The 18,580-nt window shown below is 34.4% G+C and overlaps 1 protein-coding gene across 1 annotated transcript in view; it reads left to right on the forward strand.

Annotated features, from left to right (window-relative positions):
- The first annotated feature begins 577 nt into the window (after positions 1-577).
- LOC102805469 (MLX-interacting protein-like) overlaps positions 578-18,580 on the forward strand; it is a 70,117-nt gene continuing 52,114 nt past the window's right edge. The window contains exon 1 of the mRNA XM_085490927.1: positions 578-987. Within this exon, the coding sequence (XP_085347053.1) occupies positions 578-987 (410 nt within the window). The remainder of the gene's footprint in view (positions 988-18,580) is intronic.

Raw genomic sequence — 18,580 nt, forward strand, 5'->3', positions numbered from 1 at the left:
AAAAGCTATTTTTTCAGTTTCCTGGTATTCTGGTTTTCCGTCACGGAATAAAATAAGCGTTATTGTGACAGACGCGCCATCCTGCGGTCACTGTTACCTGGGACTCGTGGTAGAGAATAAGACTTACATGCCCAGTCTGAATTCGTCGGGGAGGGCGCAATAACCATAGCTGACCATGTTAGACAAGCAATAGACTTGATTTGTCCGGGTCGTTTACTGAGTGATACCATATTCACCTGAAGGCTGAAAAGTCAAATATCTAGATCACTAATCATTTTTTTATTATTTCCTAATCCCAACTGTATGTTAGACTTGCTCGTTTAGTTGGTGATCTAGTTGTTAGCGCCATCTACGGCAACTTCCAAACAAATGCATCGCCACCGAAATTAAGAATTATTATCGATTGTACAATATATTTACCAATTGACGTGTTCAATGTGTACAGAGTTAGGGCACAGTTTGTTCTATTCTTTGGGATTCAACAAACATTTGTGTATGATATAAACACAAATTTAGTGCAGTCCTGGTGAGCTCCGACTTATGCTATATCCGCGAAGCCAGTCTTTACTGGGTCATTATGTATGCAAATGAGAACATCGCTTCTCATATCAAATATGGCGGCTATGCAGGCTGCAATGAGTTCTCGTGTTATGTTCTTGAATGTGTGGATAAACTACCCGTAGGAAGTGAGAAATATATAGATTACATGGACCAGAACTATTTCATGTTTTCCTTTGACGACGTAACGATGGCAGGCTCACCAAAATGTGACGAACCAGAGCCAGAAACGCGTCGCAAATCGGAAACTATTCACTCGGGTCATTTTATGGTCAGCGACGTGCATGATAAAGGCTACGATTTCAGTAAAGCTACCACAAACACTTTTAAGGACTATAACTTTGTGGCACAGAAAGCTGCTGCTTCGAACGTATCACAGATCGATGCATCGCTTAGTAGATTGTTTGAATGTTTGACCATTGCATTTAGGTGAGTGACGTTTGGTAAAATGGTGTCGCAGTCATATTTTGGGTGATCGCGTGTGGAGAATAGTTAGTCTGAGTGTGTATTTGTTTATAAATATAATGTATGGAAATTGTGCAGCATAATGACATAGTTTAATTTATAATGAGGTTGTTTGTCGCAGTCATGGAACATACGACAAGAAACCTGTTTAAAAGTCTATATTACTGTGAAGGATTCTGGGACTCGCCTGCTTCCATGCGATGATGCAATCTGCCAGTGCATATTTGGTGCGGGTTTACACGTTGTTGCACGTTTCACACATGCATAACAGACTCCAAATAGTATGTTTATTGAAAATTGCTGTAAGTGAACTCTGAAGTGCTTTTATTATTTTTTAATGAATTTTAATTTCCATCTCCTGTTTTGATTTGACAGTAATTTCTGGAAGTCATCTGGGGTTCTGTAATCTTTTTAGCCCCCCCCCCCATGCACCCTTAGCCTGAAACATAACCTGAACACTTAACTCTGACCCTCTAATGTATGTGTTATTGTTCATACTCATTCAGATAACTACATATATATGTGTCTGGAAGAGGGCCTATACTATTTATTATGTATTATAATTAAAATGGGTATTTTTATGTCATTTGACATATACTAATTCAGTCCAGTTTGTGGTTGTAAAAAAAGGTGAATTCTTATTGATGCTATTGTAACCATGACTACTGGTGACTATTTCTTTTGAAGGTTTATCAAGGGAAGGGGTTTACTGGACGTAAATATTCAAATCAACAGTTTTGCATTCAGTAACCCTCTACTAAATATCGACATGACATCAAAAATGGGCGTGAACGGAGGAAAATGAAATACCTTCGGTTCATTTTGCTACCTGTTTTCAAGTTAGTAGTATGCCCGAGCAGAATGATAATGAAGTAAGCTCTTCAGTCAGCTAAAAAGAATTGTTTGTAGCACTCAAAATTCAACTTTTGTAAAACTATGGAAGTTACATCATCATGGTTGTTATCAACACATACTGGAATTGAGTGGAAATGCTGTGATTGGCAAAGAACTTCATTGCATTGTCATTCGCATGAAATTAACAGGTTTGTCAGTGAAAAGGGTGTGAAATTTACAATTACATTCATGTGTTAAAAATAGAAAAATCGTCTTATGACAAAAAAGTCATCAAATATGATGTTGTTTACATTTCTATTTTTCTCTTAAGATTTTAAAACTGCCAGTGCAATGTTTTATGATTTTTATGATCACACTTCCACAATATGAAACATATTATTATCACTACAAATCCCCTCTTATTAACACATCCATGTGTGTGAACTGTGTATGCAAAAGAATAATTAGCTCAAAACAAAAGTTGGATTAAAAACAGTTTTTCTTTTCTTCTTTTTTTTTACTGTAGCTCGGTGGTTCAGTTATTCTCAGACAATAAAGGGGTCTCTGTTCATCTGACCATAATAAAGAGTCAGATCTGGAATCTTATTTTAATGATCAGGACCCAGGGTTCAAGGTTTTACCCAGTATCGGTATGTTGGGCAGTGGTAAAAACTGGTAGAAAAACAAAATATCTATGTAGCTATGCTACTTTGGATTCACTTAATCATTTTGACTAGTTATTTCAATTTGTTAGTAGTTTTTGGAAACAATTCCTTTATGGTACCATTTTATATTTTGTGTTTAACCGAGTCCTGTACTTGCTTTGGAGAAAGTGAGATACAATTTTTGTTTTCGGAGTAGTTATCTTGGGCCAGTCTTTGAATTACCAATCAACAGTCTCATGGCATTCAATACTTTAGATTTTGTGGGGTCATGACACCATGGCCTGAGAGGCCTATCATCAGGTCAAGTGAGGTCAAAGTAGTTACAAAATATGCATTGTCACCAGCCTCTTGGTATGCTCTCCTGCCAGAGATTGCTGATATAATTACACATCAAAAATAGAATGTGTTTATGTATTGGTTTGTTTTTCTAGTGGGTGTTTTTGCCTAGTATTTTTTGTAAAATTCTTGTACAAAAGGATCACTACTGTGTGTGTTTATTCTATCATCAGTTTTAACTAACTTTACTTAATTGATTAATTTATTTAAGTAAATGACTCAACATCTGTACACAAATTGAAGACTAAGCTGATTTGATTAATATACTGAAACTAGTAAGGTAACCTCTTTTAAAGAGAATGGAGACTACTGATCTGTTGCTATGAAAAACTCGGTAAACACTGACCAGGGTGTGGAAGTGAACTTTACACAGATGGCATACTTGACAGTCAGTTGCCCACATGCTTCGTTGTCTGCAGAGAATAAATTACATATTAGTGGAATATTGCACCAATAAATTGTTGTTATGTATCATATCCATTCGTTGTCTGTTTGGTGTGGGTGGTAGGCCATGTTTTTAATTACAAGTAATGATTTTTCCAAGCCAATAGATATCCCTGATAAATTTTCAAAAATGCCTAGATGATTGAATTCTTGAAGTCCTTAAGATTTTTCAAAAATTGATAAAACGATTAATTTAGACCTTGATACATCATCCCAGGTTTACAAAAGATCGAAATTGTCGTTGCAAACAATGCGTGTTTATCTAACGTCTATTGTCAGTATTATTGTCAGTCAAGACTTCGTCGGAGAAACATGGTCATACAGTCCGGGTATACAGTACTCATTTCGCCCAACCTTCCGCTTTTACATCGACCGCTTATCGCTTAATTTCTGACCATGCGGTCTTGTCCGACTGGAAATTGTCCGCATTTTAATCGCGTTTTTTTTGCTCGCTCGCTCACCGACGGCTCGCCCAAACACTGATCACTGGCACATGAGTGGTCGAAATGGTGGTTTTGATAGTAAAGTGTGAACATACAACTAGTATTCACTATTATTAAATTCTGAGCGACACTTCAAATCTAATAGTTGTATCGTGAAAGCAACTGAACTGTGACCTCGCAAAAGAACCACACCCACATTTTCAATCTTTTTTAGAGCGGAAGTTGCCAAAAAATGTCATTTCAAGGTAAGAAATGGCTAGTTGTAGTTGCATCGTTGATATTTCGGGGTTTGCACGGTCGAAAACAAAGCGGAAATTGTCTGGTCAAATTCAACAAGCGGTCGCAAAAGTGAGAGAAAAAGGTGATTGGAAAGCGTAAGCGAGCGAGCGAGAGGTTGTGCGATATAAGTAATGTAACTTTGCGCAACTTTCTTTTCAATCTTTTTATTTTCCAAGTCAGTATTCTATTTTGCTAATACCATTTTTACTAACGCAATGACGAAGAAAAGAAAGCGTTGACAGACGAGGCAAAGAAAAATCTGCCATTCAGTGCCGCAATCTGAAACAGCAATTTTTTTTCAAACATCGGCCATTTTGTTTCACCATGAAAACCGTTTTATTAGATCTCTTATCAGAGACACTTGAAGGATTAGCTTGTTTGTAAACTGTCGGCGTGTACAGTAATGTTTGTCAGAGGATTATCCCTCGTTGTTCGTTTGCATAACAATGGAAACCCGAACGTTCCTGGAGTACGGACTCAAATGCCAGCAGTTTTCTCCATTTTTCACGCTTGAGCTTGAAATTATTCATCTTTATGAGTTCTATGATATCAGAGGTTAAATGTTTGGCCATTTTTAGTGTATATTTATAATAATGCAGCAAATCTACAGTGTTTTATTATTCAAAACTGTTTTTCGCGTTTTTCTCGAGTTGAAGTTTTGACTGAGTACACTCATTTGGACCGCCGCCAAATCAAGTGCGTTCGAACTAGGACATTCAAACTCGCAGTTATCGTTCAAAAGATAATGATGGTGCGAAATATTTCTGGGTTTTTAAAGAAAATGGTTTGTCTCAGAATAATAGTCCGTTAAAGGTGCCAAGTATGAAATAATTTGGGGACAAAAAAACAAACCTGCATTGAAATCGGAATAATAGGTATTTTGATTATTGGAGACGCATTTCAATGGACTTGATTACGGACAATGCATGACGTAAATTTCACCAGGAAATTCTGCTGTGTGCTCTCGCAATCGCGCACTTAGTCATTTTTACAAGGTTCGCCGTTTTTGATGTCACGTGATAATTATGTAAACAATGACTGTCCAGTTTGTGCGAACTTGTACCTCTATACTTTTGAAATATATAAGCTAAATTACTGTTCTGAACGAGACAACAGACAGAGAATGTTTTATTTGAAAACTTAACAAAACCCTTCTCGCTACCTTAATGGTTGTCTGAAAAGTTTGGTTTCAAACAAACATTGAAATGAGAAGTTGTACATGCATATAAACATAGTCATCATCCATAGCAGCTGAATCAACCATAGGTACCCGTACTGTAAAATCTGTATTAGAAGCCGCATTTCTAATATCAGTCGCAGCCATTCTTTTTTAGCAATTGAGTACCAAACATTCACAATTTCTCATATGTGTAGATGCTCTAATTGAAGCCGCATCCCTTCTGTTTGGTGTGGGTGGTAGACCATGTTTTTAATTACAAAGGAGCCTTGTCAGAAATGTTTGCTCAAGCTTTGTAATCTTCAATTCAATACCCAATTTGAATATTCTTGTCAAGCGCATTGTTTTGCACCCTGGGTAGGAATTGAACTGAAAATCTACATCATGGGTCTGCTGTAACAACCACTACTGTGATCAATTTTAACAATCTTATATGTATTAGCATATCTATCTACAAATCAAGTCAATGGAACCACTTTATTGGCATTGTAATTCAAGAAAGTTGTCACAGCAGTAAATAAACGATCTGTACATGATCTGTGCCCAGTCTGACTCAATTTGTCACAAACTTCTTAATTACCATAACTGTACTGTACTGTACTGTACTGTACTGTACTTGCCTGGTAGACTATAGTTATCACCATTGGGGAGCTGTGAAAATAATCGATTTCATATTTGCCAACTGACAGCCTTCAATCAAATCTCCTGCCCAGTCAGTTGAAATACATGCTTTCTTTCAGAATTTACATATATCAAATTATCCGGAAACAAATGTACAATGTATGTATTGAATTATTATTAATTTCAGTTAAAAACTGCAAGGTGTAAGTCAGATATATACATGCAATGGGTACACAATGTTGGTATTATAATATTACTGGCGTCAGGAACTGCTTTTACCTAGGTCAAACCGATAATTGGTATTCATACTAGCCGAGTTTTACCGACCTAGTTTCCCAGGAAGGTGACAGAAATGTCAAATGCTGTATTATTCATTAAAGAAATGAGCTGCCTGCCTATTGGGTCATCTCCTGTGTATTGATGGTTTAACTTAAAGTCCTATTTTAATAACAGGGTTCTTATCGTCATTGCATGTGTATGGAAGTCGCCTACACACCCACAATTGTAATGCATTTATTTTTAAAAACACAATTTATCAGGAATCACTTTGTTTTATTTCCAACACTGTGTCTGATATTATTATAACTAATGTTTTGCTGGAAACGCATCAATGTTGCATTACCATTATGTTATCATTGCATTACCATGGTAAAACAGTAGAATTTCTTAAAATTTGTGATACCTGAGGTATGTAGAATTCCATACTGTGAAGGCATTAATTTTGACAAGTCTGTCATTTCACCTTTTTAGCTCCGTTGTCGACTTTGTCGAGCGGAGCTTATCATATGAGTGATTGTCCGTCGTTGTTCGTGTCAATGTTTTACTTTTTCATTTTCTTCTTGAAAACTACAAGCCTGAATGCTTTGATACTTGGTGTATATATGTACTTTGGGTAGACCTTTCTCAGATTTGTTCATTTTGTAATGATATCTTCAATTCTCTAATTTTGCTTAATATTTTTGTCATTTTTGGTAAAAAGTGATATTTTCGACTTCTTGTTAAAAACCGCAAGTCCAATTGCTTTGATATCACATATATAGGTACTACATGTGGACCACTTACAGATTTGTTCATTTCATGATGATATCTTCAATTCTCTAATTTTGCCTAATATTTTTGTCATTTTTGGTAAAAAGTGATATTTTCGACTTCTTGTTGAAAACCGCAAGTCCGATTGTTTTTATATTACATATATAGGTACTACATGTGGACCTCTTTCAGATTTGATAATTCAGTTTTAGGGTCCATAATGTTGGGAAAATTCTTTGAAAGTCTTTGGATTTTTTGAGGTCTGGAAAGTCTTTGAGTTGTCTTTTTATTACAGGAAAAATAAAAAAAATCTTTGAAAAGTCTTCAAATTTCGTCATAGTTATTAATTCATTTTCAAAAGGCTTGTTTTCTCCAGGGAACTACGTTATCCTCAGAACTTTGATGAGCTTTGGTGATGATGTTGGCCTGACTTATGGGTCAAAATGTCTTGGGGGGGGGGGGGGGGGAAATGTATGGTCTGGAAAAGTCTTGGAAATCATTTGGCTCTTGGTGCTAAAGACCCTGAGTTTGATATGTACTGTGGTCATATTCTGTGTGTGCATCAGTCAAACACATTTCTAACTAAAAGTGACACGGAATGCTGCGGACACGCAGATGAATTTAACTGTGAACACATAAATGAGTGAAATAATTTGAAAACTAAAAAAAAAAAAGGCAAAACACGCATAGACTACAAAGCTGGCTGATTGCTAGCGAGTACTACCGTAGCTTTAAGCAAGGTGAATCTTAAGTAATGTTTGGACTGTGCTGTACTTAATACACACTAAGTGAATATGCAAGAAAACGGCCAGTTCTTCCACAAACTCACTAGCATAAATGTGTCTGGAAGTGTTTGTTTGTTCTTCATTTCTTATCAGATCTTCTTTAAGTCACACCACTGTTATCTTGTACATCCTTGTTTCCTTGTATGTTGTTATTAGAAAGTTATGTAAGAAATATAAGAGTCTATGTGACCAATTGTTGCAACATGTGTTGGTGGTATGGAATGTAACTGCTTAATTTGTGAACTGAAGATCCACTCCATGTGTTCATGATATCCATACAAAGGTTGTGGTGCATGACATGCCTTATACACATGTATATGCACATCTGTCATGAAACCCCCTAGGTCGGTCGCTGTCAAGCTGGTTCTTTGTTCCCAGAGGTTGTGTATGCCAGTACTGAAATTCATTCATATACATGTGTTATATTCAGATCTTGTCTTAAAGCGAGGGAGTCGTCAGCTGCGCATGCATCAGATGGCTATAGCGTGTCATTGTTTATAAACAAGCGTCTACCCATGAGGCTTTGCATTTTTAGTGTGTGTTGTTATCATCGCTTGGGACTCAATTCCTGCGCATGCACAGGTGACACCCTCTCACTTTAAGATAACTACATTTATATATAGTAAACTTATAGCTGTTTGAGTATGAATGTATTATGTGTAACACTTGGTGAATTTGTTTTACTCGTACAGATGATATCAAAGCATTTGTGTTATGAAGGTGATGTAATGATTTCAGTAGATTGAATGCTAGTGTATTGCCATATAAAACCCATTGCTTTTTAGTTAGGACAGCGTTATAACCAGAAGAAGTTGCTGTCTAAAATATATATTGAATTGCAAGGTAATAATTTTTTAGTTTGTAGCCATAAATTTGTGTATTATTATTTTTTGATTATTTATAGTTATTTTGTAATAACTGGAATTTAGCCAATCAAATTGTGTGCTATTGTGATACTGTGGAATACTTTATTTTTGCTGGAATTTATTTTCACTGATTTTTTATGAGTTTAATATGAAATATAGGAAAAAAAGTATAATCCCTGGATTTTATTTTCACGGAATCATCCCTTCAGCGAAAATAGCGAAAATAAATTCCAAGCTAAAATAAATTATTCTACTGTAAATGGTTGGCTAGAAGCCTGGTCAGTAGACATACTCCCAGGGCAAGTACATGTACAGACATCTCTGCACATCATGTGCTATTCTGCCAGGGGTTTGGGCTAGAGTCGTTTGTATTCATTAATAAGTTGGGTTCATTCATTCTTGTCTCACTTTGATTTTATCCTACAATAAATAGAATTATACTTCATGACAATAAAAAAACATTTGACATTCCTGTTTTGGTTTATTAATACAAAATATACATGTATACAATGAAGTATTTCTTAAACAAAGACAAAATACATATTTGTCAGTTCTCTGCTTCGGTATTTAATTATCTTGTTGCTGGGAAAGGATTGACCTGCTTTCTTATTAGTCCAAGAAAAGTGTTCCGCTTGGAATGTGTCTGAACCCCTCATTTAATTGCAAGAATGTAGGAATGTACCAAGAAAATAGTTTTTCTGGAGTAAATTGTAGTGTATTTTTTTGATTGTATCTCTATTGTCATCGTCTCTGTTTCCCCAATATCTGTTTCCCCAATATAGAGCACATTAACAATCGCAACCAGTAACCCAGGCACCATATTCAAATACGTTCTCCATTGGCATTATAAATCATCACTGTATTCTAGGTTTCTAACTGAAATATCAATGTCTAGTTTGTAAAAATACATCATTGGTTGTTTATACTCATCTACTGGTACCATGTTATTAGTAGTTTGAATCACTGTCTTTAGCAGCGGAAACATTCCTCCGCGTTTGTACAGTGCAGTCAATCTGAAAAGTCACATTCATACATACATACAGTGTGTATATTATGCTGTTTGTAACCCAGATCAAGGCATTGCCAATTAACCGTTGACAACATATCCACATTGACAGACTTCTCTGGTGTAGAGTTTATAACACAAATGTTTTCCCTGATTAATTTACATAACAATGAAATATGTTAATCACCTCTATTCTTTTTATTGTTATGTAAGTTGCTTTATGTTTTTTTTCTGAAATTATATAGCAGAGTGAATCCTGTAGCATATGTATAAACATTCTTCAAGTGATTTAGTTGGTTATTACACAATGTAAGTAAAAGTAAAATGTCCCCCCCCCCCCCCCAAGCACTTTATTTAGGCACAGTGATTTTGCTATGCTTTGCTGCACAAATACCATGCTTAAAGAAATCAAGAGGTTATTGATACATTGTATGTTAATTAGTTCTATTTTAGCAAAATGAATATGCAACAGGGACGAATACAGGGGTGGGGGGGGGTGGGGGGGGGGGCTCAATTGGTTTGTACACTGAAAGAAGTTTGAAAAATTTTGGATTCACATTAATGATTATGAAAATTTATTGTTCCAGTCGTAGCTGCATATATTTTGCTTTCTGTCGCCATATGACAGAATCCCAGTCTTAATGTGAAAACATTTACCTTGTTAACCTGACTGGTCCTGTTTTAATGAACACCCATGAAATTAAAACCTTGTTAAAATTCATGAATTCTTATGCTTTTAAATGTAATAGATTTTTATCTTATTGCCAATATATACTTAGTATGACATTATATACACATGTACAAATAGTTATGTCTGAGGTGTTCTTTAGGTCTCCCTGACTTACAAGGTATAGCAATTAATACTGAATCTATGATAATATATATTCTATAGTACTAGTATCTGAGTTTGTTCTCAATTTCATTATAACTGCTGTTACAGGTAATATTTTAAGTGCTCAAAATTGTTATCTTCATTGCTGTTGACAAGGTTGATTGAAGCTATTTATATTACTGATTGTCGGTCGTCATCCAGCCAGCATTTAAATTTACATTTTTAACTTTTTCTTAGAAATACTAGCCACTAATGTGTAATGTACTAATGAATTGGTGTCGGATTTGTTCATTTTGTGACGATACTTTCAGTTCTCTAATTTAAGTCATTTTTGGTAAAAATGCTATTTTTGATTTTTTGATTGCCTTGATATTTTGTTTGAATGATTGATTTGATTCATTTCTTTATCAGGTTAATTCAGTTAGTGTTGATAACTTCAATTTTCTCTTTTTAGTGAATATTCCTGTTATCTTGCAAATCGGTAGACTGATTGATTTGATGTTTCTTTCCCATCATGCATCTGAAACAGTGACAGTACAGCTCGAGTGTAAATTTACTCGCAAGCTAAATTTAGGCTGTATTTCTCTTAAATTTTATATGTGAATCATTATCACAGTGTACATTTATTTTTGGTGATATTTCTGATTACTAATATGAGACATATGTAGCCTGATTACTTTGTAAGTATTTAGATAAATTACTGTAGAATACTTTATTTCGCTTGAAATTTATTTTTGCTGAAGGGATGATTCCGTGAAAATAAAATCCAGCGAATATACTTTTTTTCCTATATTTCACATTCAACTCATCAAAAATCAGTGAAAATAAATTCCATACAAAACGCCCGAAATGCCTTTTCAGCGAAAATTAATTCCAGCGAAAATAAAGTATTCTACAGTATAGATTTAAATGAATGCTAAGCTTGCTTTGAGCCAGCTTAGAACTACTGTAAAGGGATTAATTATTCACTGGGTTTTAATTTTGCTTATTTTGCTGACTTGAAAATTAAAACCCAGTGAATATGTCAAATTTAGCATAGAACACATTATCTAAATGATAAAACCATAAATTTAAAACCCACTGAATATGCCTGAAATGGTAAATCAGCGAAATTTAAACCCAGTGAAAATTAGTCATTTTACAGTAGCTAAATGTTGAGTTATGCTCAGAGTGTGCATATATGTCAGCTGACAGTCTGCTTGTTGGCTTAAAAAAAAATGCATATTTATAATGTACGGGTATATGTGTACTGTGAAAAAAGACGTATTTTCTGGGTTTAATTTTAGCAGGTTAGATGTTGCAAGGATTGTTACTGGTTTTTAAATTCAGTGCTTCATGGAGAAAATACTGTAAATCGTGTTTTTTTGCTAGCATATTTTTATTAATTTAAATATTATTTTTACTAGTTCAAGATAATCTCACAATGATGTTGTTGGCACTTGAGCAAAATTAGGATTCTGTTAATTTGTGCATTGTGCCAAATATGCCAAAATGACATGTAACTACTCAACGTGTTTTACAGATATACAATCTGTTATATTCCTCACTTTGCATATTCATTAGGTTTTAATTAGCTGCTAGCAAAATATGTGAAAATAAAACGCAACAATTAATTATACTATAAAGAGTTTTTGAATATTCCTGTAAATTTATTTTTGTGAGGGAACATTTGTAAAAATCAATTGTAAAAATCATTTGCAATGAAAATTTGCCAAATATGTTTCAAGCTTTCATTCTATTGAAAATGTTTTAACTTGATTTCAGATTTTAGTTTTGATTTTTACTTGGACTAAAAAAATATGAAAGCCTGTCATACAACGTTCTGGTACGTTTGTCACAAACAAAATGTCTGTGTGTCTTTTTTCATTACTAAATATAAGCTGTGCTGAGTCTGTGTTGTCTGCTGCTGCTTTTTTCTTATTTTAAGCCTTTCTTTCAAGACATCCATGATGTGAATATGGCTTATCTGTTCATAAAGGATAAAACCGTTTTTCAAAAAAATTGTGAATGGATGAAAATGCTACATGTACAGACACAGCTGAGGCTGGTGTGCTTAGCTATGTAACTCTTGTGACAAGTTAGCAATGATATACATGTATACTCAGAATGTCATCTACCCACCTTTCCTTGTTTTATTTGTCAGATTCATTTTAAAATGACCGACTAATGGCCATTTTGTTTGAATGAATCCAGTTCTACATGTAGTGCCATATCTCTGCAATGCTTTGACTGATTATGATCAAATTTTATATTCATTATACATCATGACATAGATGTATTGGTTTGACTATTTTCACTTCTAACAATTTTTGCGAATTTGTTGAGAATTTGAACTTGTTTATGAAAACAAAAATTCATGTTCACCTCTGCAAAATTTCAAGATTTTCAGTGACCTGCGAAATTTACAAAAATTTGTCACATGACATTTGAGCGATTCAGAGTTTTCAACTCATCACAAGATCTTTACATTTTCACAAATTGTTCATATATCATTAAAAAAATCAGCGTAAAAACCAATTCAGCCAATTGTGTTCTTTTTCTGTGCCCTTTAAAAAGTCTGTTGACTAAAAATAAAGCTCCCTTGACAAGAATTTATTGGCTTGTCATTAAATTGTTACGATAATTAATCAAAATTATGTTTAAATTTTGACTGGTTGAATTTTCAGAGTAAACAAAATCAGTGATTGCAAAAAAATAAGGTGACATACATGTACATGGTACATAATCTATTGTGCATTGAAAAACAACAACAGTCTAGTAGTCATACTGATTCTACCGTAATGTTCAGTGTTACAATATAATGCTTTTTTTCTAAATCATGAAATTTAAAAAAAATTTGTTTATCACAAAAACTGATTTACAGTATTTTTTTTTTTGTGGAACTCTTGTTTACAACATTGATATTTACAGATTTACATAATTACCCTCTCTCTTTGTGCCTGATATGCAAGACTATTTTTGAGGTTAATCCTAGAGTGGAGGTATAAATAGTTCTACTACCACTAATTTTACTGAATTCTGTGTGTGAATGTTTTAGTTGTAGATTAATACTTAATTTGTATGCAAAACACAAAACTATGACAATGAAGTTCACAGATTTGCATTTTCTCAATTATTGGATTATTCTTGATCTTTTTTTGAGAGCTGATCATTAGTAAATCTTCACTATGTACCAGTACTGTAAAATCTGGATAGCAAGCTGCATCCATTTTCGAATCGAAAACCAAAATTTCACTGTTTATCGAATGTGCTCTAATAGAAGCAGCATCTCCTCTAAATAACAAGTTACATGTATGTCTTTAAAAGGTAAATAAAGTAAGGTTTACACAAGAAAAATGAATACTGTAAAATACTTTATTTTAGCTTGAATAAATTTTCGCTAAAGACATTTTGGGTGTTTTGTATGAAATTTATTTTCGCTGATTTTTGACGAGTTAAATGTAAAATATAGGAAAAAAGGTATATTCACTGGATTTTATTTTCACTGAATCATTCCTTCAGCAAAATTAGCGAAAATTAATTCCAAGGAAAAATAAAGTATTTTACAGTAAAGCTATATAATGACATGTTTGAATTTGGTATGAACAATGTATTACAGGCGTTATGTATGTTGCATGGGACCCATATGGAGCATGATGCATCATAATCACCACACCGTTTAATATACAGTGCATAGTCAGATGTCTTTAAGAGTTAAAGTGTAATATTGTGGTTTTCCAACTGTATGTGATCTTTTTATTGTTAAAGACACATGCCTGTAGGTATAACTTTATTCAGATCTCAAATCAGATATTAGTCTCTATGGAAACTACATGCTTGCAGACACTGATTTGTAATGACTTGGAGTGAACAGATGACATTCTCCAATACTATTGTAATAATATCGATAGCAGCCTAGCGGAAATTAATAAAAAAAAGGTTTTGTGACTGATAATTCCCATTTTTGATTGCATACATGTACAGTTATCAGTATATTACCTGCCGTTGTTTTTGTACATTATCACCTACGAGTGTATCTGAGTATTGACATTTTTCCAGAATCTGTGTCATTAGATACAACTTTCCATAAGCCAAAATATTCTATTTCTATTATCAATATTGTCAATTCCTCTTTATTCTTTTTATCCAAACAATGCTAATATAATTGGTAATTCATAAAAGTGATCTAATGCATTTATACTCAAGTCAATGCAAAGCTACTTTCAAGATAGAGCCTGATTGGCTATTCAACCCTAACACCTAACAGCCGGACCAATCAGAGAGCAGCTTGTTTGTCAAAGCAAAGCTACTTACAAGATTGGGCCTGATTGGCTCTCAACCATAACACCTTACAGCCAGACCAATCAGAGAGCAGCTTGTTTGTCAAAACAAAGCCACTTACAAGATTGGCCTGATTGGCTCTCCAACCATAACATCTTACAGCCAGACCAATCAGAGAGCAGCTTGTTTGTCAAAGCAAAGCTACTTACAAGATTGGGCCTGATTGGCTATCCAACCCTAACACCTCACAGCCAGACCAATCAGAGAGCAGCTTGTTTGTCAAAGCAAAGCCATTTACAAGATTGTGCCTGATTGGCTATCCAACCCTAACAACTACCAGTCAGATCAATCAGAAAGCAGCTTTTTTGTTGACATGTTTCGATGTGCTAGAGCCATTGTTTGATCATAATCAAACTTTATAACTTCAATACATGAAAAGTAAGCAGGAATAAACACTTACGTTTTCCCTTCCTTGGAGAGGGAAATACTTACTATCTCATATATACATACTTCCTCACTCTCATGTACAAAAGGGTTAATATTCACTGGGTTTAAATTTTGCTTATTTTGCTGACTGAAAATGCGCTAAATTAAAACCCAGTGAATATGTAAAATTGAGCATAGAACACATTATCTAACTAATAAACCGTGAATTTAAAACCCACTGAATATCCCCAAAATGCTAAATCAGTGAAATTTAAATCCAGTGAAAATTATTCATTTTACAGTAATTTGTTTTATTTTCTGAATAATTCAAAATGGCTGACTCAGTTTTGTTTACTATTTAATGGAGACTTTGTCATGTCATGACTTGTTTCACTTAACTCAGTCTCTGTTTGCATGCAGTCGATCACTACAGCTGGGTTTGTCAACACTTGGGTTAATGTTTTCAAAATATTGTGATCAATTCAGTGTGAATATATCTTTCTCACAAATGACAAATGACGTTGACAACGTATGTCAGTTTCAATGCCAAAACATGCCATATTGTATGCTGCGTTGCATTGTAAATAAACAGACTTCCATGACATTGAACTCATACCCCTTTGGAAGTTATTCAGCTGAAGGTAGAATGCAAATTGAAGGCTTGTAGTAGCCTGCTTTTTTCATGTACATGCAGTGAACGATATGTGTTCTGTATTTATTAGTAGTACTTGGACTTAGATATATGACAGAGATCTGTGGTCATACAAGTCATTAATAAATCATAAAATAAATGTGTGAATAGTGTGCACTTCTATTGCACATGGTTGTAATTATTATTAGGGGGCCAAATATATAAGACACCTTGTGAAATTAACATAATAAGTTAGAATAATTTGAGTTTTTTAAACAATCGTTACATAGACCACAATGCAACAGGGTAACCTAGCAACAAAGATGATCCTTGTTTGGTTCTCCACATCACACCTAGACGCTAAAATATATAGAAGCATGGTATTGTGGGTAATTACATAGTATGGACATGTTTAGAACTAATGATTTTGTTGTATGGAATAAAACAGACTTAACGTCACATTAGGGGAGAGTAGGAAATCAAACGGGCGGTGCACCGCGGTCATTACCGCGGTGGTGGTGGGTGCTCGCCGGTCGACCGCATTTTATGCAAATTTATGCATAGATTCCATGACGCCGGCTGACCGCAGTCGTCCGCGGTGGGCTCGCACAGCAATTCACACTTATTGTCAAGACCATTAATGAACACAAAGAACTGGGAAATTGAAAGAATCACAAAGTTCTAATGAAAAATTAAACCAATTTAGCTGAGCCAAAAGCTAGAAAACTAGTCTATAATAGTTGACATTATTTTATTTGCCTGAGCCTTGGAATAAAATCACAAAACGATCCAGAAAGACGTAGAGATCAACATAATATAACATATGATCGCATTATTTTGTGAATATATATCATGCATGGTCTCAGAAAATGTTTAGAAAGATTAATGTTTCGCGTCGACCAAATATAATCACGCATAAGTATAAATTGAAAGTGTTTGAATACATTGGTGAGAGGTCGAATTTACGTGAACAAGAACATGCACTAAGAAGGAAAAGCAAGCCAAAGTCGAAACAGGGTGTATCATGTACTTGGTACAACATGTGCTGAGACAATTGAGTGATCGTCGACATCATTTTGGGGCACAATTGAACTTCAAGTACGTTGCGAAACTTGCTAAGCGGCGATGCTGACATCAAGTGTGTGATGACCGAAGTTTGAACCCCAAGTCGCGCACTGAACTGGTGCGTTACCTTAGCAACCCTTTTCTTTCTTGGTCCGCACGTTGATTTCGTAAAATTGTTATTATATCTGGCGGTACTGTAATAACACAACCTGTATCCAACTCTGTATTGAATATTTCAACATCGTTTACTTAGTGTGCTGCTTTTCTAATAACGCAAATATGTTTACAGTATTGCACGGGCTCTAAATATTTCAACTTTGCAATGTATTGCTTTTTAGCTCCGCTGTCGACTTTGTCGAGCGGAGCTTATCATATGAGTGATTGTTCGTCGTCGTCCGTCGTCGTCGTCCGTCGTCCGTCGTCCGTGTCAATGTTTTACTTTTTCGACTTCTTCTTGAAAACTACAAGCCTAAATGCTTTGATACTTGGTGTATATGTACCTTGGGTAGACCTCTCTTAGGTTTGTTCATTTCATGTTGATATCTTTAATTCTCTAATTTTGGTGAATATTTTTGTCATTTTTGGTAAAAACTATATTTTCGACTTCTTGTTAAAAACCGCAAGTGCAATTGCTTTGATATTACATCTATAGGTACTACATGTGGACCTCTCTCAGATTTGTTAATTTTGTAATGATATCTTTAATTCTTTAATTTTGGTGAATATTTTTGTCATTTTTGGTAAAAACTGATATTTTCGACTTCTTGTTAAAAACCGCAAGTGCAATTGCTTTGATATTACATATATAGGTACTACATGTGGACCTCTCTCAGATTTGTTCATTTTGTAATGATATCTTTAATTCTCTAATTTTGGTGAATATTTTTGTCATTTTTGGTAAAAACTGATATTTTCGACTTCTTGTTAAAAACCGCAAGTGCAATTGCTTTGATATTACATATATAGGTACTACATGTGGACCTCTCTCAGATTTGTTCATTTTGTAATGATATCTTTAATTCTCTAATTTTGGTGAATATTTTTGTCATTTTTTGGTGAAAAGTGATATTTTCGACTTCTTGTTAAAAACTGCAAGTGCAAATGCTTTGATATTACATATATAGGTACTACATGTGGACCTCACTCAGATTTGTTCATTTTGTAATGATATCTTTAATTCTCTAATTAATTTATTTTGGTGAATATTTTTGTAATTTTTGGTAAAAAGTGATATTTTCGACTTCTTGTTAAAAACTGTAAGTCCGATTGCTTTGATACTATTCATATTGTTCATTTTCTAATGATGTCTTCACTTCTTTAATTGAAATGTGCATTGCTAACAGCGGAGCTATCTCAGCCGATAGGCTGCTTGTATAATAATTACGCAAACTAAGTTATTTTTATTATTGTTGGGACACTAACCCGGGCTATTAAAGTGAATATGTAATATTAACCATACAATAACGTACAATATCATGCGTAATGTTAACTTTTTCTATAATAAACTTGTAACGCACTTCGATCGCATTATTCATGTACATTTCGACTAAACTCTAACCAAATAACCACGTGTTTGAATTACGTGCGGCAATGGGCAATGACCTCAATGAGTTCACGCACCAACATTTAAATTCGGGCCACCCAGTTTGACGCAAAACGATACAGTTACTTAACATTTGTTCAAAAAATCGATAAACTCTCACAAATACCATGAACGCGAAGAGTTAACTGAAAGGCAACGTTGTTTTTGACCCCCCAAAAAACACATCAATACAAGATTATGTGTGCAAGGTTAGATTTATAGAACGTACATGACCGCTTAACTCTGTTTTTTTTTTTAATAATCATGTCGCACGTG

Source organism: Saccoglossus kowalevskii, chromosome 16, assembly GCF_978046115.1.
Source record: "Saccoglossus kowalevskii chromosome 16, keSacKowa6.1, whole genome shotgun sequence".
NCBI classification, from domain to species: Eukaryota; Metazoa; Hemichordata; class Enteropneusta; family Harrimaniidae; genus Saccoglossus; species Saccoglossus kowalevskii.